Below are 19,038 nucleotides of genomic sequence, written 5' to 3'. Positions count from 1 at the left end.
GAGCATAAGCAGAGGTATAAAGTACTTGAGTAAATGTAAATAATTACTGTACTTAAGTATCTTTTCAGGTACTTGTAGTTGTACTGAGTATCAAAGATATTAGCAACTTCTACTCTCTACTTCACTACACTACAGTATCTGTACTCTTTACTCCACTACATTTGGAATGAGTGTTGCAATTACACATTACATTTTGCATGGTGCCTAGTTTTTCTGCAGCAGTTTATTTATGCTACAAAAGATGTGGTACTATATCCAGGGCACTGAAAGTACTATATTGTGTATAATGTATTGTGCTTTTTCCCTTTACCCAAACTTGTCAACAAGGCTACTTTGAGGTGAAGGTGAATTTGAGTTTCTTTGAGTTTTATAAATGAGATAAGGACATGACTGCAGCTGCCAATGAGGCCCAAATCAGCACATCCAGTGAGAAGGCTTTGACTTTTTAATTTTACTTAACATATTTACTTATAAATATTGAATTTATCTGTTACACTGAATTGACCTTCTTGAAGGATATTTTTTTGCATTTTTGCAATTTTGAGGTGTTCGGTTTCATTTTGGTTTCAGAAAATATGTGGGATTGCTGTCCTCACATATCAGGGGTCTCATTTATAAAACTCTCTGTAGATTTCATCCTAAAATTGTACGTAGGTACAAAAGCTAGAACCTGCGCAAGAATCCCTTTATAAATCCCAGTCAGGGGAAGATTGTGCGTACGTGCTTCTCCACCCCGACTCCTCCCCAAAATAACCATCTTTGAGCCTATATTTAGTATAAGTAAAATACTTAAGTACTGTTAAAATCAGATACTCTAATACTTTTACTCGAGTTGTTTTGGAATTGGTGACTTGTAACGTGTAGTGGAGTAATTTTCACTGTAAGGGATCTGTACTTTTACTCAAGGTTTTCAGGTACTCTTTACACCTCTGAGCATAAGTATTAGGACAGTTGAGGTTCACCCATGTTCTTATTTTTTGGTAACTCTAATCTTGCCTTTCTATTTTTGGTGCTGGTCAGAGGTTTGCATCTTACTGTGTAGCTTCTGTAATTCTGTGTCAAAATATCCTCCGGACAATAAATTGTCAGAGCATCACCTCAGCTTTCTGGAGTTTACACATTATACAGACACATATTTTAGGGTTCATTTTCACAGATTATAAAATGTGTTTTTTTTTTCTCCGCCAATCAGGTCGTTATTGGTTGCCTTTTGTTTTTGCTATAGTTCTTATTGACTTCCTTTTTTCCTTTAGGATCCAAATTGCTTGCTTTTCTCCCAAAATTAGACCCCTTTTGTTCAGAATGCAGAAGCAATGCATATAACTGATAAAACACATTGTCTGTTTTTAATATCTGAAGAATTAATGCAACAGGACACAGCTGAACAAATGTTCCAATACTTATGCTCACATCAGATAGAGATAATACTCTAAAAGTACTGATCCTCTTAGCTGGTAAAACATCTTTGTGTTGAATCACCCAATAATAAAATGTAACATTCTGTAGTTTTGTCCCATATTCATTATTCAGTAATTTTCACAGATTTTTTGTTTTCCACAGCAAACAGAGCTATTTTATCTTTCCTGTCCCAAAATGTATGGAGGGCATGTATAATATATATAATTGTCAAATGATTAATCACGATTGATCGCATCACAATAAGTTTGTGTTTACATAATATATGTGTGTATAATGTGCATATTTATTATGTGTGTATAATGTGCATATTTATTATGCATATATAAATACAAACATGTGGATGTATTTAAGAAACATATGTTCAATATATTTACATATAAAAAATAAGAATATAAATGTATACATGTTAATACATGTTAATATTTTGAAAATATTTACTTTATGTATATACATAAATAAAATACACACACACATATATATTATGTAAACAAAAAAAAAAAAAAAATCGTTTGACAGCTGCTTTTCCGAGTACAAACCGCCAAATTACGTTTACGCGTAGTTACGTTATGAAACGTAATATTCAGATGGTGGGAAGAATTTTTTTATTTATTTATTTATTCATTCATTCATTTTTATTCCCAGCAAATAGGAGTTAAAACTCCCAGCCGAATGATACTCCTCCAATAATAGACCATACAAATTGCCAAAAATGAATAAATTAATAATATCTTGAAAATATTGGCAAGTTGCCAACAACAATAAAATCAGAGGAGGACTTCTAATTGTTTTATTTATTTATTTTTACCACTTAGCACGTTGACAATGTCTTTATCACTGTTTATGACCAGACGTGTTTTTAATAGACTTTGGTAGACTTTCAGACCTTTTTTTTTTAGATTTGCCTTGTTTGAGAAAGCATGAAAATGTACAGTACAGTTATGATGTGCAGGCCAGTAAACCAATGAGAACGCACTACAATTCTGACGAGTCATGGCAAAAGAGCGGACGTACAGAAAATTACCGTTGTTTTCAAATAAATTATTTTACATACTTATTCCCAACACTGTACTAAGCTTTAAGTCACATCTCAAATATAACTTAGTCAGTTGACAGTGAACAATAAAGTTTTTTTTTTTTTTTGCAAAAATCATAAAGTAGCATGCATGTGACATTAGTGCTTATATTAACGAAATGAAATATAAACTTACCTCTACATTTCGCCTCACCAATTTTTTGAGGTGAGAATGCGATGCGATCCCTGAAACGACTAATATTTTATTTCAAGGACTACAACTATATCTGTGAACTACAACTCCCACAAGGGTGAGTCTCAGTTTGTGCGTGACGTCACACAACCTGGATCTCAGTGTTGTGATATGGCGATCTCGCATAAAGCCCATCACATAATGGCAAAATCAAAGGTCTATCAAGAAAATGCAGTGTAGGAAAGATCCCGGGAGGACGAAAAAGAAAACCGGTGAGTTGGGGGTTTATATTAGTTAATGCATTGCTGTGGAGTCCCACCTTTAAGGCTATGCATAAGCGCACAGACGCGCCATATAACAGGCAGTTTTGCACACAATGGGTGAGAACAGCAAATCCTCTTGCTGGCGAAACATTGAAGCATCTACGCACGGGTGAGAGTAAATCGCCATATTTTTGTATTCGTGTTTATTTGGACTTCTATTTCCTACGTCGCTCAAATTATTTTTATGAACCTGTGAAGTGGGCTGTGTCTCAACCTAGTGATGATATACATTCATAGGCAGCAGATTTATCATATCAATAACCACTTGAACCGGTTTCTTTGTATTGCATACCTAACCAAGACGACTAACGTTACTACATCAATTTGTTTCATGAATGTTGCATAGGTTGCATTTACTCAATTGTTTTATCTAACAATTCTAGGACATTTCCTATTCAGATATCCTTAAGAAACTTCTACATGACTGGGCTCTTTAGGCTCACTTCCTCCACCATGCTAATTATTGATATTTAAATGTCAACATGTAAAAAAATAAAGTTATATTTATACAACCATAATTTTTGCCACATTTTTTAATAGCTCATAACTGTATGGTACATTGTGTCATTGGATGTGCATATATGTTTTAGTGTGTTTCTCTTGTTTTTGTTAATTAGCTTGTATATTTTCTATTTTTAGGAGACCTTTAGAGACCTGAATTCAATTTAACATCGAGTTTTACATCAGAAGTTGAGCATCATGGAGCTTGCTAATGACCCACTCTGTGAATCATCTGCTCCCGAAACCAATCTGCACAATGAGCACCTATCACTTTCAGACAGCCTGTCTCCTTTGGAAGCACCGTTAGATAGTATTGTACATGGAATAGAGGCTACAGAGGGTACAGAAAGAAACAGTAGCCTTGAGTTGAAGCTGGACCTATATGTCCCAGCACCACCAATAATAGAGCCTATAACCCCTGTAGAGGAAACAGTTGAGCTTTGTTTACTTCCTGTAGTAACAGAAGAGGACAGCACACAACCTGAAGATGCCAAAGAGGGAACAGATGAAACTAACAACGTTGCAGGCTTTCATTGTGAAAATTCGTCAGGTCTGGCTGAGACGAGTTTGGATACTGTGACAGAAGTTGAATGTAAGCATGCAACAAATGAAATAAGCTCATCAGACTTGATGGCTGCAAGTTGTGTGCCTGTAGAGCCCATAAGCGCTAATGAAACACAAAAAGGTTGTGCCAACAATAAATCATCAACTGGAAGTACAGCATATAATGTAGGCAGAAAATACATCCCTCCAAAGAAGGACAAACTTAACCCTTTGAAAATGGACATGGCCAAATCCATAATACCTCTCACCTGTAAGTAGTTTGACTCTTGTGTTTGTTTCCCCATAGCATAGCAATGGAATATTGTTACGATCCTCATAAACAGTTAAGGTCAAAAGTTTACATCCCCCTTTCAGAATCTGCTAAATGTTAATTACCAGTATTTTATCAAAATAAGAAGGATCATACAAAATGCATGTCATTGTTTATTTAGTACAGACCTGAATAATATATTTGACCTAGAAGATGTTTACATATAGTCCACAAGAGAAAAATAGAATTGATAAAAAATTACACTGTTCGAAAGTTTACATCGCCTTGTTTCGTAATACTGTGTTGTTAGCTGAATGATCCACAGTTGTGATTTTTGTTTAGTGATAGTTGTTCATGATTCTCGTTTGTTCTGTTAACAGTTAAACTGCCTGCTCTTCTGCAGAAAAATCCTTCAGGCCTCACTAATCCTTTGGTTTTCCAGCTTTTTTTGTGTATTTGAACTCTTTCCAAGTGACTATGATTTTGAGATCCATCTTTTCACACTGAGGACAACTGATGGACTCATATGCAACTGTTACAGTAGGTTCAAATGCTCCAGAAGAAAAAAACATGCATTAAGAGCAGGGGGTTGAAAATGTTTTAAATCGGAATTTCAGGGTAGATGTAACTTATTTAGTATTCTGAGAATCTATCTTCTGTAGCTTCTGAAGGACAGTATTAAATGAAAAAAAAGATGCTTGGACAAAATAAAAATGTACACATTCTGATGAAAATTTTTCACTAATAAGCTATTAACTATATAACTATTTTCTCTTGTGGACTATATGTAAAACATTTTCAGGTGAAATATATTCAGGTCAGTACTAAACACTAACATCAGATTCGGAAGGGGGGTTGTAAACTTTTGACTTTTGTATTTATAAATTTTAATGTTGGCATGAAACTGAAATTTATATTATTTTCTTAATGAATATTGTTGATGTTATTTTTAACGATTAATTCATTTATATATATATATATATATATATATATATATAAATTAATATTTATTCAAAATGTCACAACTTGCTCTTTCTGTGACTCACTTTTCTAATATGCATTGTTTTGTGTTTCATACCCATTTCTAGCATCCCAGCTCTCACTACAGTGCTTAGAATGTCACATCATCTTCAGTGACTCCAAAAGCAAAGAACGGCACCTTAAACTGAGCCACCCTGCAGAATATCAGCAGTGCATTCTGAGAGATGCACTCTTTACTTGCTATGTTTGTGATCAGCATTTCACTTCCTCCACAGAACTCATGGCCCATCAACGTACACACACAGGTAATGAGCGGTTCAAGTGCCCGTTCTGTAGTGAGGCCTTCTACCAATCCTGTGAGCTAACAAGTCACAAAAAAAAAATCCACTTCAGCCAACATGGATACACCTGCTCAGAGTGTGGCAAGCCTTTTAAAACTTTTACTTTGCTCAGATACCACCAGCGGGTACACACAGCAGAAAAGCCTTTTGTTTGCATGCACAAACAATGTGGTAGAAAGTTTTCTGCATCCAAGTCTCTTCAGCACCACTTAGAAAAACATCAGAAAGAAGATAACCAGGATGACCAGACAAATGCTTTAACCACCACAAAGAAAAAAAGAGATAAAAGTAAGTAACCAAAATCTTAAAACACTAAAAAGACTTCAGAGGTGATCTAATATGCTGATATATACAATAACAATAACAAATTTTAATACCTGCTGATAACCAATAAGGAACCAAAAAAATGTGCATTCTTATATTATGTGCATTCATCACTCACTGTAAAAATCAAACCTGATTGGAAATATAACAATGGATCCTCTTTAACAATTCAGCATCATTGTTGTTAAATGTAAATGTTGCTGTGCTGACAATTTGATTTATTTATACTTTTTAATCTGCAGAAAAAAATGAGCGGATATTTCCATGCTCACAGTGTGCTGCAGTCTTCAAGACTTCTAAAGCACAACTTCTTCACATTAAAAATAAACACTCTCAAGAGTCGCAAAGTAGCAATGTGTTGGTGCCACAACTAAAGCCACCTGGACCTGCCCTGACACAGACCACAAATGGTCAACCACAGACTCTGATCTTGGAAAATGTTGGACCAGCACCACAGCAAATAGATAAGCTGGATCCTCAGCAAATTAAAAGGCTCATTGAAAAACTTGGAAATGTACAGAAAGTGAATCAATTGGTTATATTGCCTTTGCAGCCACAAAGCTTTGGGTCACCCAATTCACAGCAATTAATGCAACCATTACATGTGAATTTTACTGAGTCAATTGTTCAGCCAACACAGTGTGAGAAATCTGACACAGACTCATCCAAAACTGAGCAAATTAACCTTCAGTTGTCAGCAGAAATGGGAAATTTGCAACGAAAGGAAACTGTTCTATCACAAGAAGAAACTAATATTTCAACAGAAAAATCAGAGACCCAAGTAACAGCTGTTGAACTGACACAGACAGAGGTCCAAGTGCAGATGGAGGAGATTCATCTTGAACTTATACCAATACAGACTGAAATGTCAGTTTTGCTGGATCAAACACCTTTACAGGCTGAAGTACCACATAATGATTCCGGTAATGAGATTGCACAAATAGCAGAGGAACTTATTCCAGTCGCACAAGGCATTGACCTTTCAGTTTCCTTAATTCCTCAACTGGAAACTGCAAGGTCTCACCATGGGGTGGAGGAAAGTGGGCCAGTTGACACTGTAGCATTAGAGGAAATGGTTACCAATGTAGCGACGCCATGTCCTACACAAATGGTAGATTCAACAGAAATGTCAGTAGAATCTGAGACACTGGTGGTAAGTGAACAGTGTGATGTAGGCAAATTAATTGAACCTCAAGAACTTCAGGAGATCCCAGCTCAAAAGGACCAAGCTGAGTCAGAGAAGGAACCATCCATGCCAGTGGAAGCACAATCTCAGCCTGAGTCTCTCAGCACTGTGCAGAATGACATTGTAATTGACCTTCAACAAAGCTCTCTGCTAACATCAGACCAGACTAGTGCCAGTTTACAGGATTGCCCTTTTGTTCAGAAGAAAGTTCCAACAAAGAAAAAAAGACCTAAGAAACAATTGGCTGACAAAATGGAGACTAAGGAGACAAGTGAAGTATGTAGTGGTAAGGTAGCATCAACCAAGAAAGTTAATACTTCAAAAAGTACATCAAAAGTAATCACTAAAAAAAGAGAAAAGGTGAAGAACAAAAAGCTTGTTGTCAGATTTGGACCAGCTGAAAAGAAAAAAACCTCTACACCGAAGTTAATAAAAACATCAAAAACCAAACAAAACCAGAACCAGCAAATTAGCAATCAAGACCAAGTTTCTATTTTGTCTCAGCATGACAATAAATTTGATTTTAACAAAAAATTGCAAAAAGATAAAAAAGGAAAGGGGGTTGGAAGTCCTTTAGAAGCATCAGTGAAGACAACAGGTCAAATTACTAATTCATCAGACACTGTTTTGATGGAAACAGAAGCAAGGCAACAAGTGAAACCCCAGAAGAGAAAAATGAAGAATCAAAACAACTTGGACCAGAACTCAAACTCTATCCAGGAGGCTCACCAAAATGAAATCCTGGTACCTGTTCAAAATAAAAAGAAGCAAGGAAAAACATCTGAAGATGAATATCCCAAGAAACCTAAGGTTAGGAAAACCCAGAATAATGGTTTAAAGAAGAATACCCACAAACTACCAAAGCATAAAATAAAACAGGCAAAATCTAGACCTGATGTACCAGATCTGGCTCACATAGAGAAACAAGCATTGCTCTTATTAAAAGGTCACAAGCAGCCTCAGCTGAAGGTACACAAGTTGGATGCTACTGAACTCGAGAAGTCACCCCCAAGCAAGTGTGATAAAAAGGTGCTGAAAAAAACAAAAACTGCACCGAGCAAATCCTTGAATGCAGCACACCGAAAGAAAACTAAATCAGAGTGTAAGGTACAGCCTCTTTCATCTGAAATGCCTTCTGTTGAGAACAGCCCTGGTTCTGTGACTACAAAGCCCAAAATTGTACGCAAGCGCAAAGCTCCTACAAAGATAGACCAGGAAATTGCATTGAGCCCTCCATATTCTCAACTTACTCTTGGGTGCCAGGACTGTGGAAAGACATTCTCAGAAGTGTCTGCTTTACAGGAACATATGGCATCCTGGCACTCAGCTGGAAAGGCATCCTTCCCAAATGAGACAACTGATGTTGCTAAAAAACGAGTCATAAGACCTGCTCCTAATGAAAAGGGTATTCCTCCTAATGTCTTTGAAATTCAGGTTGCAACAGATTGGGACATGGAGACTGAGGTGGGGGAGATTGTGGGAGAAAGACTATCATTCCCAGCGTTAAGTCTGTCTCCTTCTTTGACTCTTGCTTCTGGTGTTGTTGAAGGAAAGGAACAAGGAGACAAAAATGTTGAAGGTACTGTTTCTGGACTTGAGCAGCCTCCTGAGCAAAATCCTTTAGAAGTTTTCAAGATCCGTTCACAGGCCTCAACCCCAACCTTAAGCAAAAGCATCGTGCCCCAGGAGCTCACAGAAAATTCTGGTGAGAGTGTGTCAGAAAAAGAACAGTTCCATGAGGTCGGGTCTATCACAGAAACGTCTTGCGCTGCACTCAAAGAGGCAGCAGAGGAAGAAATTAAAGAAGAACTGCCCTTAGAGGTGAATTTAGTTATGGTTGGAGAAACAAATGCAGATGACAACCATAACACTCAGATAGTTAACAATTCATGTTCTCAGTTTCAAGAGTCTGCAAAAGATGACAGTGTAGCATTGACTCAGAATGTTCTTACTGAGCCAGAGATAAAGCAAGAAGAAGAGGAGGTACTTGTTCGTCGAGTTGATGATAATAAAAGAGTGATGGGAGAAAATTCTGTGACAAAAGGTAAGAAAGGAGTTGGAAGAAGCCGGGGCAAGAAACCGCTAGGAAGAAGGACTAGCACAGAAAACATAAGTACAAAGGACATGGAAGGAAACAAGGATCCACAAGAATGCCAAGTTCTCTATCATTTGTGTGTACTTGATACTCCAGAGGGAAGGAACAAAGAAAAGGACATGGATGAAGGTAATGCCTCTGAAACTGGTCAACCATTGTCTTCTGAGGAGGCTCCTGAGGAACAGGTCGTTTTTGAGTTGGACTCTGTTACCACAAGTGTAATGGATATTGTAAACTCTGGAGACAGTTCATTTGAAGAATCTAGAGAGCTGGTTCGAGACGGCAGCTCTCCCGGAATCATACTGGAAAAATTCTTGTCTGCTCGGGAGAGAAATATGGAAAATTCAAACACCCGGAGTCAAACTAGGGTGAGTGTTTTTGCATGTTTTCCAGACATTTGAGATGTTATTGTCACATTTGAGTATTGACTTTTAAACTCTTCTAGAGAGTTTTGAGTATTTATTGTGTCAAGTAATGTATACAGTATGTGTATTATGTATCAGAGTTACCTAATGTTCTCATTCAAGGCAAACACATCATCTGACGTGAAAACAGAAGAACGTTCTTCAAATCTGGCTCTACACAGTCTGATTTCTTCTAAGAGTGGTGCAATGCGTGGAGTACAAATGTTTTTTGTCAAAGCTGAAGACCACTTGACTACAACTGAGATGTTTCAGGCAGTTCAGCCCATCCATCATCGTGTTGGTCAGCTTTAACTAAATTATTTAAATGAAAAAATATTAGTTTCTGGACAATAGTTGGAGCAGCTTATTTGCTAAATCTTGCAAAACCAAAATTGTGTACAAAATCAGTTGTCTTTTTCAAATATTTTTGGCAAATTTTTCTATTCCTCTTTCAGACCAGAACAGATACGCCACATCTTCGGACTCTCATGTAGTACCCCTGCAGTCCTACAGCAAGCAATGTATATTTTATCCTGTAAAGGAGGAAGAGAAAGAGCATTTAGTGGAGCCTCCTCAAGCTGATCGGTTGTGCTTGAATTCTGGGGAACTTGCAGGTGAGAGAAGTCATTGCATTGTTAATTCAAATGTTGAATACATTTGTGGTTTTTTGTATTTCATCATTCAACTGTCCCGCCAATAACTTCCCAACTCTTAACACCTGTAGGGGTTTCATCTGCAATTGAAGAATGTGAGGATGAAGTCAGGGTGGGTTCAGTACAAATGGACATTCAGCATCTATACACAACATCTGAAGAGGGTAAATAAAACAATGGGAAGTTTAATGCTTTAATGTGTGGTCTGTCCTGTGTTTAGCTTACTTTCAGAGTGTGTTTTATTGTTTTTTAGGTGATGATACATCTGAACAGCAGAGAACACAAGGCTTTTTAGAATTCCTTTCTGAGAATTCAGACACGGATGATGCCGATAATGTTCACTCTGAACCAGAAGCTGAAACTATTGTGATGTCCTGTTACCATGGAATACAGAGTATTAGTACAGTACATCAAAATGGCAGAGAGAGATGTGATTCAAGTGGGAAAAAGTGAGTATTGTCGGCATAACATAAAATACTAGGAATGCCTAATTACTATTACTTAGCAGTCTTTAACAGCCATTTATTTTCTCTATTTTTAGAAATGTGGCTGGTTCCCTAAAAAGGCACTCAGAACCAGAGAGGCACTTCAACTGGAAGCCTATTAACTACTTTAATCAGTATTTTAGTTTGGACACGTGGAAGGAAATTGCTGTTTGCACAAGGAAAATATCAAAACTGCCAAACCTAGTTACAGAAAAAGAGGTTGCACAGTATGTGGGAATCCACATTGCAATGGGAACTCTAAAGGTTAGTACACGACAACATTTGAAAAATAGGTCACTCCCAAAAGATGGTGACAAACCATGGTTCTTAATATTTTAGTCATATAAAATGATTTTAAATTGACAGATGAAGCAGGTTTCTAAAATATTCTTGTTTTGAATGTTTTAGCACTATTATTTGAATTTGTCAAGTACCCTAAAAAAACCTGCCCCTACACCACTTTATAGTATTTACAGTTATTTATTTATTGCTCATTAATGTTTCCTGGGTTAAACATTAGTGCAAGGCTTAAAAAATGTAAAAAAGTCCCATGATTTTTACATTGAAGAATATCATATAATTCATTTAGAAAATGTCATTATTGTTACATTGTTTAAATTATAGATTTTATTGCTTTTAGTTTAATCAGTATAATATTTTAAGATATTCCATCTTATTGTTGTACTTTTTCAAAAAACTTCTCAGAAAAGTTAGACATGTCTCTCCATCTGTCTTTGTCTGTTTTTCTACCACAAAGTTTCCAAGCACAAAGCTCTACTGGGAAGACTGCACACGAGTACCTCTGATCTCTGATGCCATGTCGGCTTCAAGGTTTTCTGAGCTCACTCGTAAAGTGAAGCTGGCCGTTCCTGGTGGAGCTTCTGATCTGCATTCTGAAGAAAGGAACAGAAACCAGCAGGGACAGAGTAATGAAGATGACAGTAACAAAGAGGCACATAATTGCACAAACTTAAAGACAGATCCTTTGTGGAAAGTAATGTCATTGATGAGAAGAGTTCAAGACGGTTGTCGGGGACTGAAGAGAGATGGAAACTATGGGGTAGACCAGTACCCTCTTCCTTTTCAAAGACACCCAACCCATTCTTTACTTCACACAGTTGTCATTAATGGTGGAGGGTTGGTTTTAGACTTTAGCTTGAGTGTAGATGACTCCAATAGAGAAAATGTAGTTGAGAAAATGGTGTCTAGAGGTAAGGAAAGAAATGAGGGGATGGTGTTTCTTTGCAAACCAGAACTTTCTACACCTTCTATGCTAGAGCATCTTTTAGAGGCTGGTGTGCAAAGTGCTGGCAAGGTCGGTGGGGCAAGAGGGCAAATAGGTGATGAGTTTGTGAGCTCGGATGGAAAACTCAAGCTTTTCAGGTGTCATCATGGCTTCATCCTTTCAGCAGTGGTAAAGGAAAAACCTCGCTCAACATCTCTTGTCAGCGGCTTCGAGAGAGCGATTAAAGCAGCAAATCTCAACCGCGACTTGAGAAGTCTTTATCGTACACCCTGCACAAACTCAGCAGTCAGCGCCTGGCCGCAGTCTGTGCTCTGGGACTTGATCGATCTGGTTTTAGTAAATGCATGGATACAATATAAGCAAGATTACAGTCATAGTACAGATCTGTTATCACTTATGGCATTTCGTTTGGAGGTGGCAAAAGCATTGATCCTCTCCAGTGGTGTTGACACACAAGACTCATCACCTCCCTGCCCTCCTGCTCCAAAACTGCATGGTCCAGATACAAACTCAACACCTTCTCAGGTTCTTGAGACCCCTTTGCCTGATGAGCATACAAGGTATGATGGCTTTGGGCACTGGCCAGAGCAGCTGGCAGAGGGCGAGGAGGCCAGGAGGTGTCGTTTCGGAGGCTGTGAGAGAACATCACGTGTGCGTTGTCTCAAATGCTGTGTGTTCCTGTGCATTTCTCGAAACCACAACTGCTTCCTGAAATTTCACAGTCAGGGGTCTTCATGAGGCGTACAGACTGTGCACATTTTAACTTAAATTTTAACTCATTTGCTTTAATAAGATGGTTAAACATTAAGTAATTGCTCATCATGACTCCACCCACATCTATTCTAGCCAGGTTTTTGCTGTAAAATAAACTGTTAAGCCCACTTTGATGTATAATGAATGTTATATTGTGATTGTTATATCTCCTTTTTAATGTTGCTACTGAACTTGTATTGGTTTTTAAACCTAGCAAACATAAGAACATGTCCCATGAATTGTTTGCTTCCTAAAAGAAAAAGGTCATTGTTTGACATCAAGTGATGTTTTCGTTTAACAATTCCTGACTTCCTGCTTGTTGTGCACTGTAAAGGCATCTTCAATCTATTTGTATGAAATAAAAGCTTTTACATTTTAAAATATGAGCTCAGTCTTGTGATAAACACTTTTATGCCTTTTTTTTATCTAACATATACAATTATAGTCATTTTCTGTACAAATGCAATTATTTTATATATGGGCTAAACAATTAACAATGTTAAATCATTTTACAAACCATGAATTTGTTTTGCATGACAAACAGGTCGTCTAGATACCTGTTCTGCTTTCATATGAACACAATGGAAAGTACAGCAGACGCGTTGGCACGTGATGCAGGTTTTTTTTTCAGCCTCAACAGCGGGTCACTACACGTTTGCGCCCCCTTTATTTTTATATACATTTCTGGTTTCTGCCTTTTCCCTCCGGACAAAAAGGTTATTCTCTTTCAGGTAAGACATTAGCTAAATTATTTTTAAGAATGAAATTGAATGATCTTAATAGTATAAACACTTCCCTCGTTTGGGCTTTGTTTGAAGAGCTTTTGGGCAGCGAACTTGGTTGTTAGAATGTACCAAGTTTAAACTCGAACTCGGCAGCTGGCTAACGTTATAGCAGTTTAGCAAAAGCTAAACGCGTAGCTCCGTTCAAGCGTTTATTTTTTACAGCGGTTTCGGTGCATTGGTAGTGGGACTTATTTCAATACACTAAGAAATTAGCTAGTTAGTTACATAGCATTGCTTTGGTTTGCAGAAGTTTAAGGCCCCTGTAGGCCTCGTTAGCCGGTAGCTTTAGCTTAGCATAGCTTAGATAATGTGAACAAACGGTAGGCGGCTCTAAAACGCGCGATTGGAAACGTTTGGTCTCCTAACTCTGTTTTCTAAAATGAAACCATATTTGTATAGTACTAACCAATATTTAAGGCTGCTGTGATCTTAAGTTATTAATCCGTGAAACAAATGTGTGTTACTTGAAGCACGTCAGCTAAATTGTATGTTTTTGTGGCTCAGGTGATTTTTCTTATTCAGCCGTGTCAAAACTTAAGGAAAAACTCGTAGAAACTGTTCAGTTGCATTCTCGCGTTAATTAATTATTTGACTGGCGCCTTTTAAATAGGTGACTGGATTTGTGATACGTGCACAATTTATACTGTATTTGTACAACTTGCATAGATTAATTGACTATAATCTTATTTACAGCAGGCGTACACTTAATCCCTCATAATGGATTCAAACATACTAAATATAGAGGAGATCGTATTGGGCGGAGGAGAGGCTGCTGCTGCCCCTCCTGAACTGCCCTCTGAGAAGACCACCTCCATTCAGGGACATGCACCACCTCCTGTCATTCAGTCATGTGAGTATTACTGATTACTAAATTACTGATTTAGTGCTGGAATGGATTTGGATAGACCTCGGTTTAAATTTATGTTTCTAATGGTCACCTGTTGCATAAAACTACTGTTGCGCCATTTTTTTATATAGTGTTGTGGTAATGGAGTCCTTGCATTTAAAAAAGCTGGGATGCAAAAATATAATCATTTTTAAGTTTACTTAAAAGCATAACTTTTTCTTTTTTCCTTTTAAGTCTGCTGTTGTCCCTTTTCATATCTTGATGTTACCCTATATTTTATTATAAACTTGTAATTAGCATTATCTCCCACACTGGTGTTGAATTTGTCCTCCTCTCTCTGATTTAGACCAGCATGAAAGCCTGCAGTGTTTCCAATGTTTTATTACTTTCTGCAACTCGAAAGCCAAGGAAAGGCATATGAAGAAGAGTCACCGGGAAGAGTATAAACAGCAGCTTCAACAGGTTAGCTAAAGCATTACTTTTGGTAGCGCCATAACACATATCCCTGGTTATTTGAGTATTTCAGTCACTTACAGCATTCACCATTTGATATGATTAGATATGGTCATACTTCTAGGTAATATTATGTCTAGATACTAGCACCATTCTAGAAGATGTTTGCTGGTGTTTCTCATGTTATTGTCTCCTTAAGAGTTTAACTTCTGCTTTTTGTATTCCTCATTTGTAATTATCTTTGGATTAAAACATCTGAAATTAATAAATCTACTTGATCAAAACAAAATGAATATACTAAATATTATACTCAAGTAAATATTCAACTTCTGTGTCAAACTCGAGAATGGTTTCGGAGTTTAGTTTGGCTAGTATCAGTTCTCATAATTGAGAGAGGATGTGTTGCGTTTGTGTCTGGTTTTTAAAGCATTCTTCTAATGCCACTGACTTTCACAGAAGTGTGCAGATGTCCGTAGAGATGAGCAGATTTTTTGTAGGTGAAATCTCCATTGACCCAAATCAAGTGTCTAATAAAATAGAAAGGCTGAATGTAATTACATTTAATGTAATTCCTGTTCTCACTGACTCTCATAACATCCCTGGCTTCACTCTTTTGCACTTAATTACATTTGTTTCGTGTTTATTTTCTTATTTTGTTGAACTTTATCATTTATATTCTGCCAACATTTTTTGCTACAAAATCAGTTTTTATTTTTTTTATACTTGTGTACCAAATACCTGATTGTTTTTTCAAAAATGACTTTTGAATGCTCGCTTAATGTTTTTAAATGATTGTAAATTACTTCTATAAGTTATATTGTGGTGTCAGCTTTATTCAACACACTTGGCAAACTGAAAGCTATGAATTTGCCACCAGGTGGAAGTGATGCTTTCTTTTTCCTGAGGAAGGACCTATTTGCACTGTACTTACCTTTTATTTCTAACATAATAGATGCAACAGTAAATCGTTAGAACTGGCATATCATGACTTGTGCCACCATATAGTTATTATAACGAATGCACCAATAAATATATATACGATAATATATATCAAACTTACAAATACTTTCTTGCGTATGTGGTTTATGGGGACTCTATACCCTATACCCTTACCTATCTATATTTTTTTTATTGAATATATCTATTCAATAACAAAAATTAGCTTGTAAAATACAGAGCAGGGACTTTAGCAAGAAAGGAGTGATAAATTCAAACAAGAAATCTTTTGGGTTTGGTTTGGTTTGCTTCAATGTATATTCACAAGCCTGTTGTCTTTGCATCAACAGTGCGATACTTTGTTCACATGCTATGTGTGCGATCGAACCTTCCCCTCCTCTGAGGAACTGACCCAGCATCAGTCGACCCACAACAAGGAGGACAAGCCCTTCAAATGTGCGCATTGCCAAGAATGCTTCCGCACATTCTCAGAGGTGAGAGGAGTTTTAAATGAATTTAAACAGAAAATGCTTGATTAGAAAAAATCTAATTTTTATTGAGTATTAAGAATCTTAAATACTTGATTAACAAAAAATAGACAATATACAGATGCTAAAAATGTTATGCCATTGGCATTGTTATTGTATTGTATGAGAGAATGGCCATGTACTGTTGATTTTCACGTGCCTTGATTGTAAATGTAAGCCTATGTTTAATATTTCAACATGCACCGCTTTCTTTCCACAAGTTAACAACACATCGGCGGCAAGTGTGTCCTGAACGTCAGTTCGTGTGCAAAGAGTGCAACGAGATGTTTCGAAGCTCTGGACTTTTGCGTAACCATCGTTTGACCCAGCACCCCGTGCCCATGGACGGTGAGGAGGCAGAGGATTCCACTAAGACCTACCGATGTGGTAAATGTGGCAGGGGTTTTGAAGAAGAGGCAGAGCTCCTGCAGCATCAGGAGAACCACGCAGGTGACCAGCACTGCAACGGTAGTGCCGCTGTCAAACGCCGAGGGAGACCATCTAAAAATGAGGCCGGAGCATCTGGTGAAAAGAAAGCAAAGCAGAAGAAGAAGGAGGAAGAAGCAGAGGGGCCCGAGGAAACCAACCATTCAGAAAACACTTCTGCAAAACCAACCACAGCTGAAGTGAAGACAGCAGGAAGACGAGGACGCCCAGCCAAATCTACCCAGGAGCCCAAGGCAGAAGATGATAAAGCAGAAAATGATGACAAGAAACCTGTTCCTCAGCCAGCTCTGCAGATCCCTTGCACTGAATGTGACCTCACTTTCCCCAGCCTGACGCAGCTCCGAGCACATAAGAAAGAGAAGCACACGCAGCGCAAGCCTCACGCATGTGGAGAATGTGAGGAGAGTTTTAACCGACCCGAGCAGCTGGAGGTCCACATGGCAAGGGTGCATAGTGCCGGCCGGCACACTTGCCCCACATGCGGGAAGAGCTTTGGCAGAGAAAGTAACCTGAAGGCTCATCAACAGAGCCATGGAAAAGAAGAGAAGCCAGTTGGAAAGAGATAATTCAGTTTGGGAGAATTTTAAGGGTGTATGTCAGCAGGAGATGAATTCAATTTTTTAAGGTTTTGTGTATAGAAATGTAGGTGGGGACAGGGTTCACTTTAGATTTTAAGTTGTAACATAGTAGGGGATCCTTCAGCTTTGTGACCTTCGAGATCAACACTATGTGAACATTTTATTTGAAAACTGGAAACCTGAAGGGTAGTGAGTTCACGGTTAACCAGTGTTAGCCATGTTTGGGTGCCTCATTGTATCTTGACATCTCTGTACATAGCTTTGGAATGGAAAGTAACAGGATTCATACCATGACTGAATTCTCATTTGTAGGGTAACCATGTTGTAATTAATACCATCCAGAAAAACCCACAGAAAAGCCTAATTATATTGTCTAAGCCTAAGTCTTCACATTGTTGTTTTTTTTTTTTTTTTTAAATTTTACTCTTTTTTTCTATGAATCTAATGTGTTGTTGTTTTTACATTATTTTTAAAAGTGTGAACAATGGTGAGTGGAAAGATTTACTAAATGATTGTTTTCTTCTGAGATCGGACTAAATTTGATTTCCAATGTTTCCATTTTTTACCGGTATGACTTGACATTTGACTTGAACTTAAATGTTACACACAGCTAAGGCTGTTCTCTGATTGAAGTAAATGTCTGAATAATTGAAAATGTTTTAAATGTTTTCTGATTAATTTATTTTTTTGTGTTGATATTATAATTTATGGTGTATCCATAAAGAATTTCCATTATGATGAATTTATGAGATTGGAGAGGAGGTACTTAAAAATGGTTGAAGTTTTTAAATTTAGGACTACAATCAAGTCTAACTCCTCTAACTATGAATATCACAGATTAAAGTTTCTTCCTTTTTGCTATACATTACTTTGGGGGTTATGATAACATTACATATCTGCCTAATTGTGAAGCATTTATTGAAAAAAATCCTATAAAATATATTTACATAATAGCTCTGGGAACAGAGATCAAATTGAACATCTGTTTCACAACAATATATCTCTAAATTGTTCATGGACATTGGTGGATATGGATACAGCTAAGTGCAATAGTCGGACTCCGCTTTTCCTTTTCAAAGTTTGCTTTATTGTCAATTCTTCCACATGTACAGCAGATACATTCAGAGAATTTAAATTGCATTACTCTCATGCCCTTGGTGCATACAGATAACACTAACAGTACAATATAAGATGTAAAAATACAGATTAAATATCAAATACGACTATACAAATAAGGGCAAAAAAAAAAATCTTCCTTTTCATTAACTTTCCAATTAGTCTTTGTTTAGAAAGCTCAGCATACATAATGCACAGCTAAAGTTGAAATAAGTTCAGGAAAGCTTGTTTGATTAACTAGAACATGATTTCTGGACAGGCGGGAAAAGATTTTTTCATGACACCGGAAAGGCTGGCATCATCTTCCTGTGAGCAAAACCAATACATTAACATTGGAAGAATAAGAAAGATGATTAATGATACATTATACTGAAAGAACGAGGACTGTGAGAAAGGAATCCCACATCTAAAATCATAGAGATATAAGCATGTCTAAACCTGCAAGTCTGCAGCAGACATTTTTACTTCAGATGATGTTATTTATATTTGAACACCTTAACCCCAAATCCGTATTCTGGACAAATGTGGGCAAAATAATTTTGATTTATTTTTTAAAAAATACTTCCCTTGATCTGAGCGGTACAAGACTTGGTTATTTTTCCAAGTTTGCCTCCTGAAC

General features: G+C 37.2%; 2 protein-coding genes across 4 annotated transcripts; both read left to right on the top strand.

The window, feature by feature from the left end:
- Positions 1-2,754: 2,754 nt before the first annotated feature.
- On the top strand, positions 2,755-13,116 carry znf576.1 (zinc finger protein 576, tandem duplicate 1). 2 transcript variants are annotated; one of them, XM_026285006.1, is made up of 10 exons: positions 2,755-2,896; positions 3,587-4,262; positions 5,351-5,872; positions 6,151-9,557; positions 9,717-9,894; positions 10,049-10,207; positions 10,318-10,410; positions 10,500-10,695; positions 10,788-10,995; positions 11,489-13,116. In XM_026285006.1, exons 2-10 carry the CDS (start codon positions 3,647-3,649, stop codon positions 12,713-12,715), a joined length of 6,606 nt encoding a protein of 2,201 aa, XP_026140791.1. In that variant the 5' UTR covers positions 2,755-2,896; positions 3,587-3,646; the 3' UTR covers positions 12,716-13,116. The 2 variants fall into 2 exon arrangements, with proteins under 2 accessions (XP_026140791.1, XP_026140792.1); XM_026285007.1 differs by lacking the exon at positions 2,755-2,896 and adding an exon at positions 2,923-3,056.
- A 191-nt stretch (positions 13,117-13,307) lies between these two features.
- Positions 13,308-17,866, top strand: znf576.2 (zinc finger protein 576, tandem duplicate 2). Of its 2 annotated transcripts, none has more exons than XM_026285004.1 (5): positions 13,308-13,461; positions 14,209-14,365; positions 14,709-14,824; positions 16,102-16,245; positions 16,500-17,866. In XM_026285004.1, exons 2-5 carry the CDS (start codon positions 14,233-14,235, stop codon positions 17,289-17,291), a joined length of 1,185 nt encoding a protein of 394 aa, XP_026140789.1. In that variant the 5' UTR covers positions 13,308-13,461; positions 14,209-14,232; the 3' UTR covers positions 17,292-17,866. The 2 variants fall into 2 exon arrangements, with proteins under 2 accessions (XP_026140789.1, XP_026140790.1); XM_026285005.1 differs by having other exon boundaries at positions 13,348-13,461; positions 14,212-14,365.
- The last annotated feature ends 1,172 nt before the right edge of the window (positions 17,867-19,038 follow it).

Source organism: Carassius auratus, chromosome 16 (genome assembly GCF_003368295.1).
Source record: "Carassius auratus strain Wakin chromosome 16, ASM336829v1, whole genome shotgun sequence".
Lineage (NCBI taxonomy): Eukaryota > Metazoa > Chordata > Actinopteri > Cypriniformes > Cyprinidae > Carassius > Carassius auratus.
Note: the sequence above shows the minus strand (reverse complement) of the source record. Positions and strands in the feature narration are given on the sequence as shown.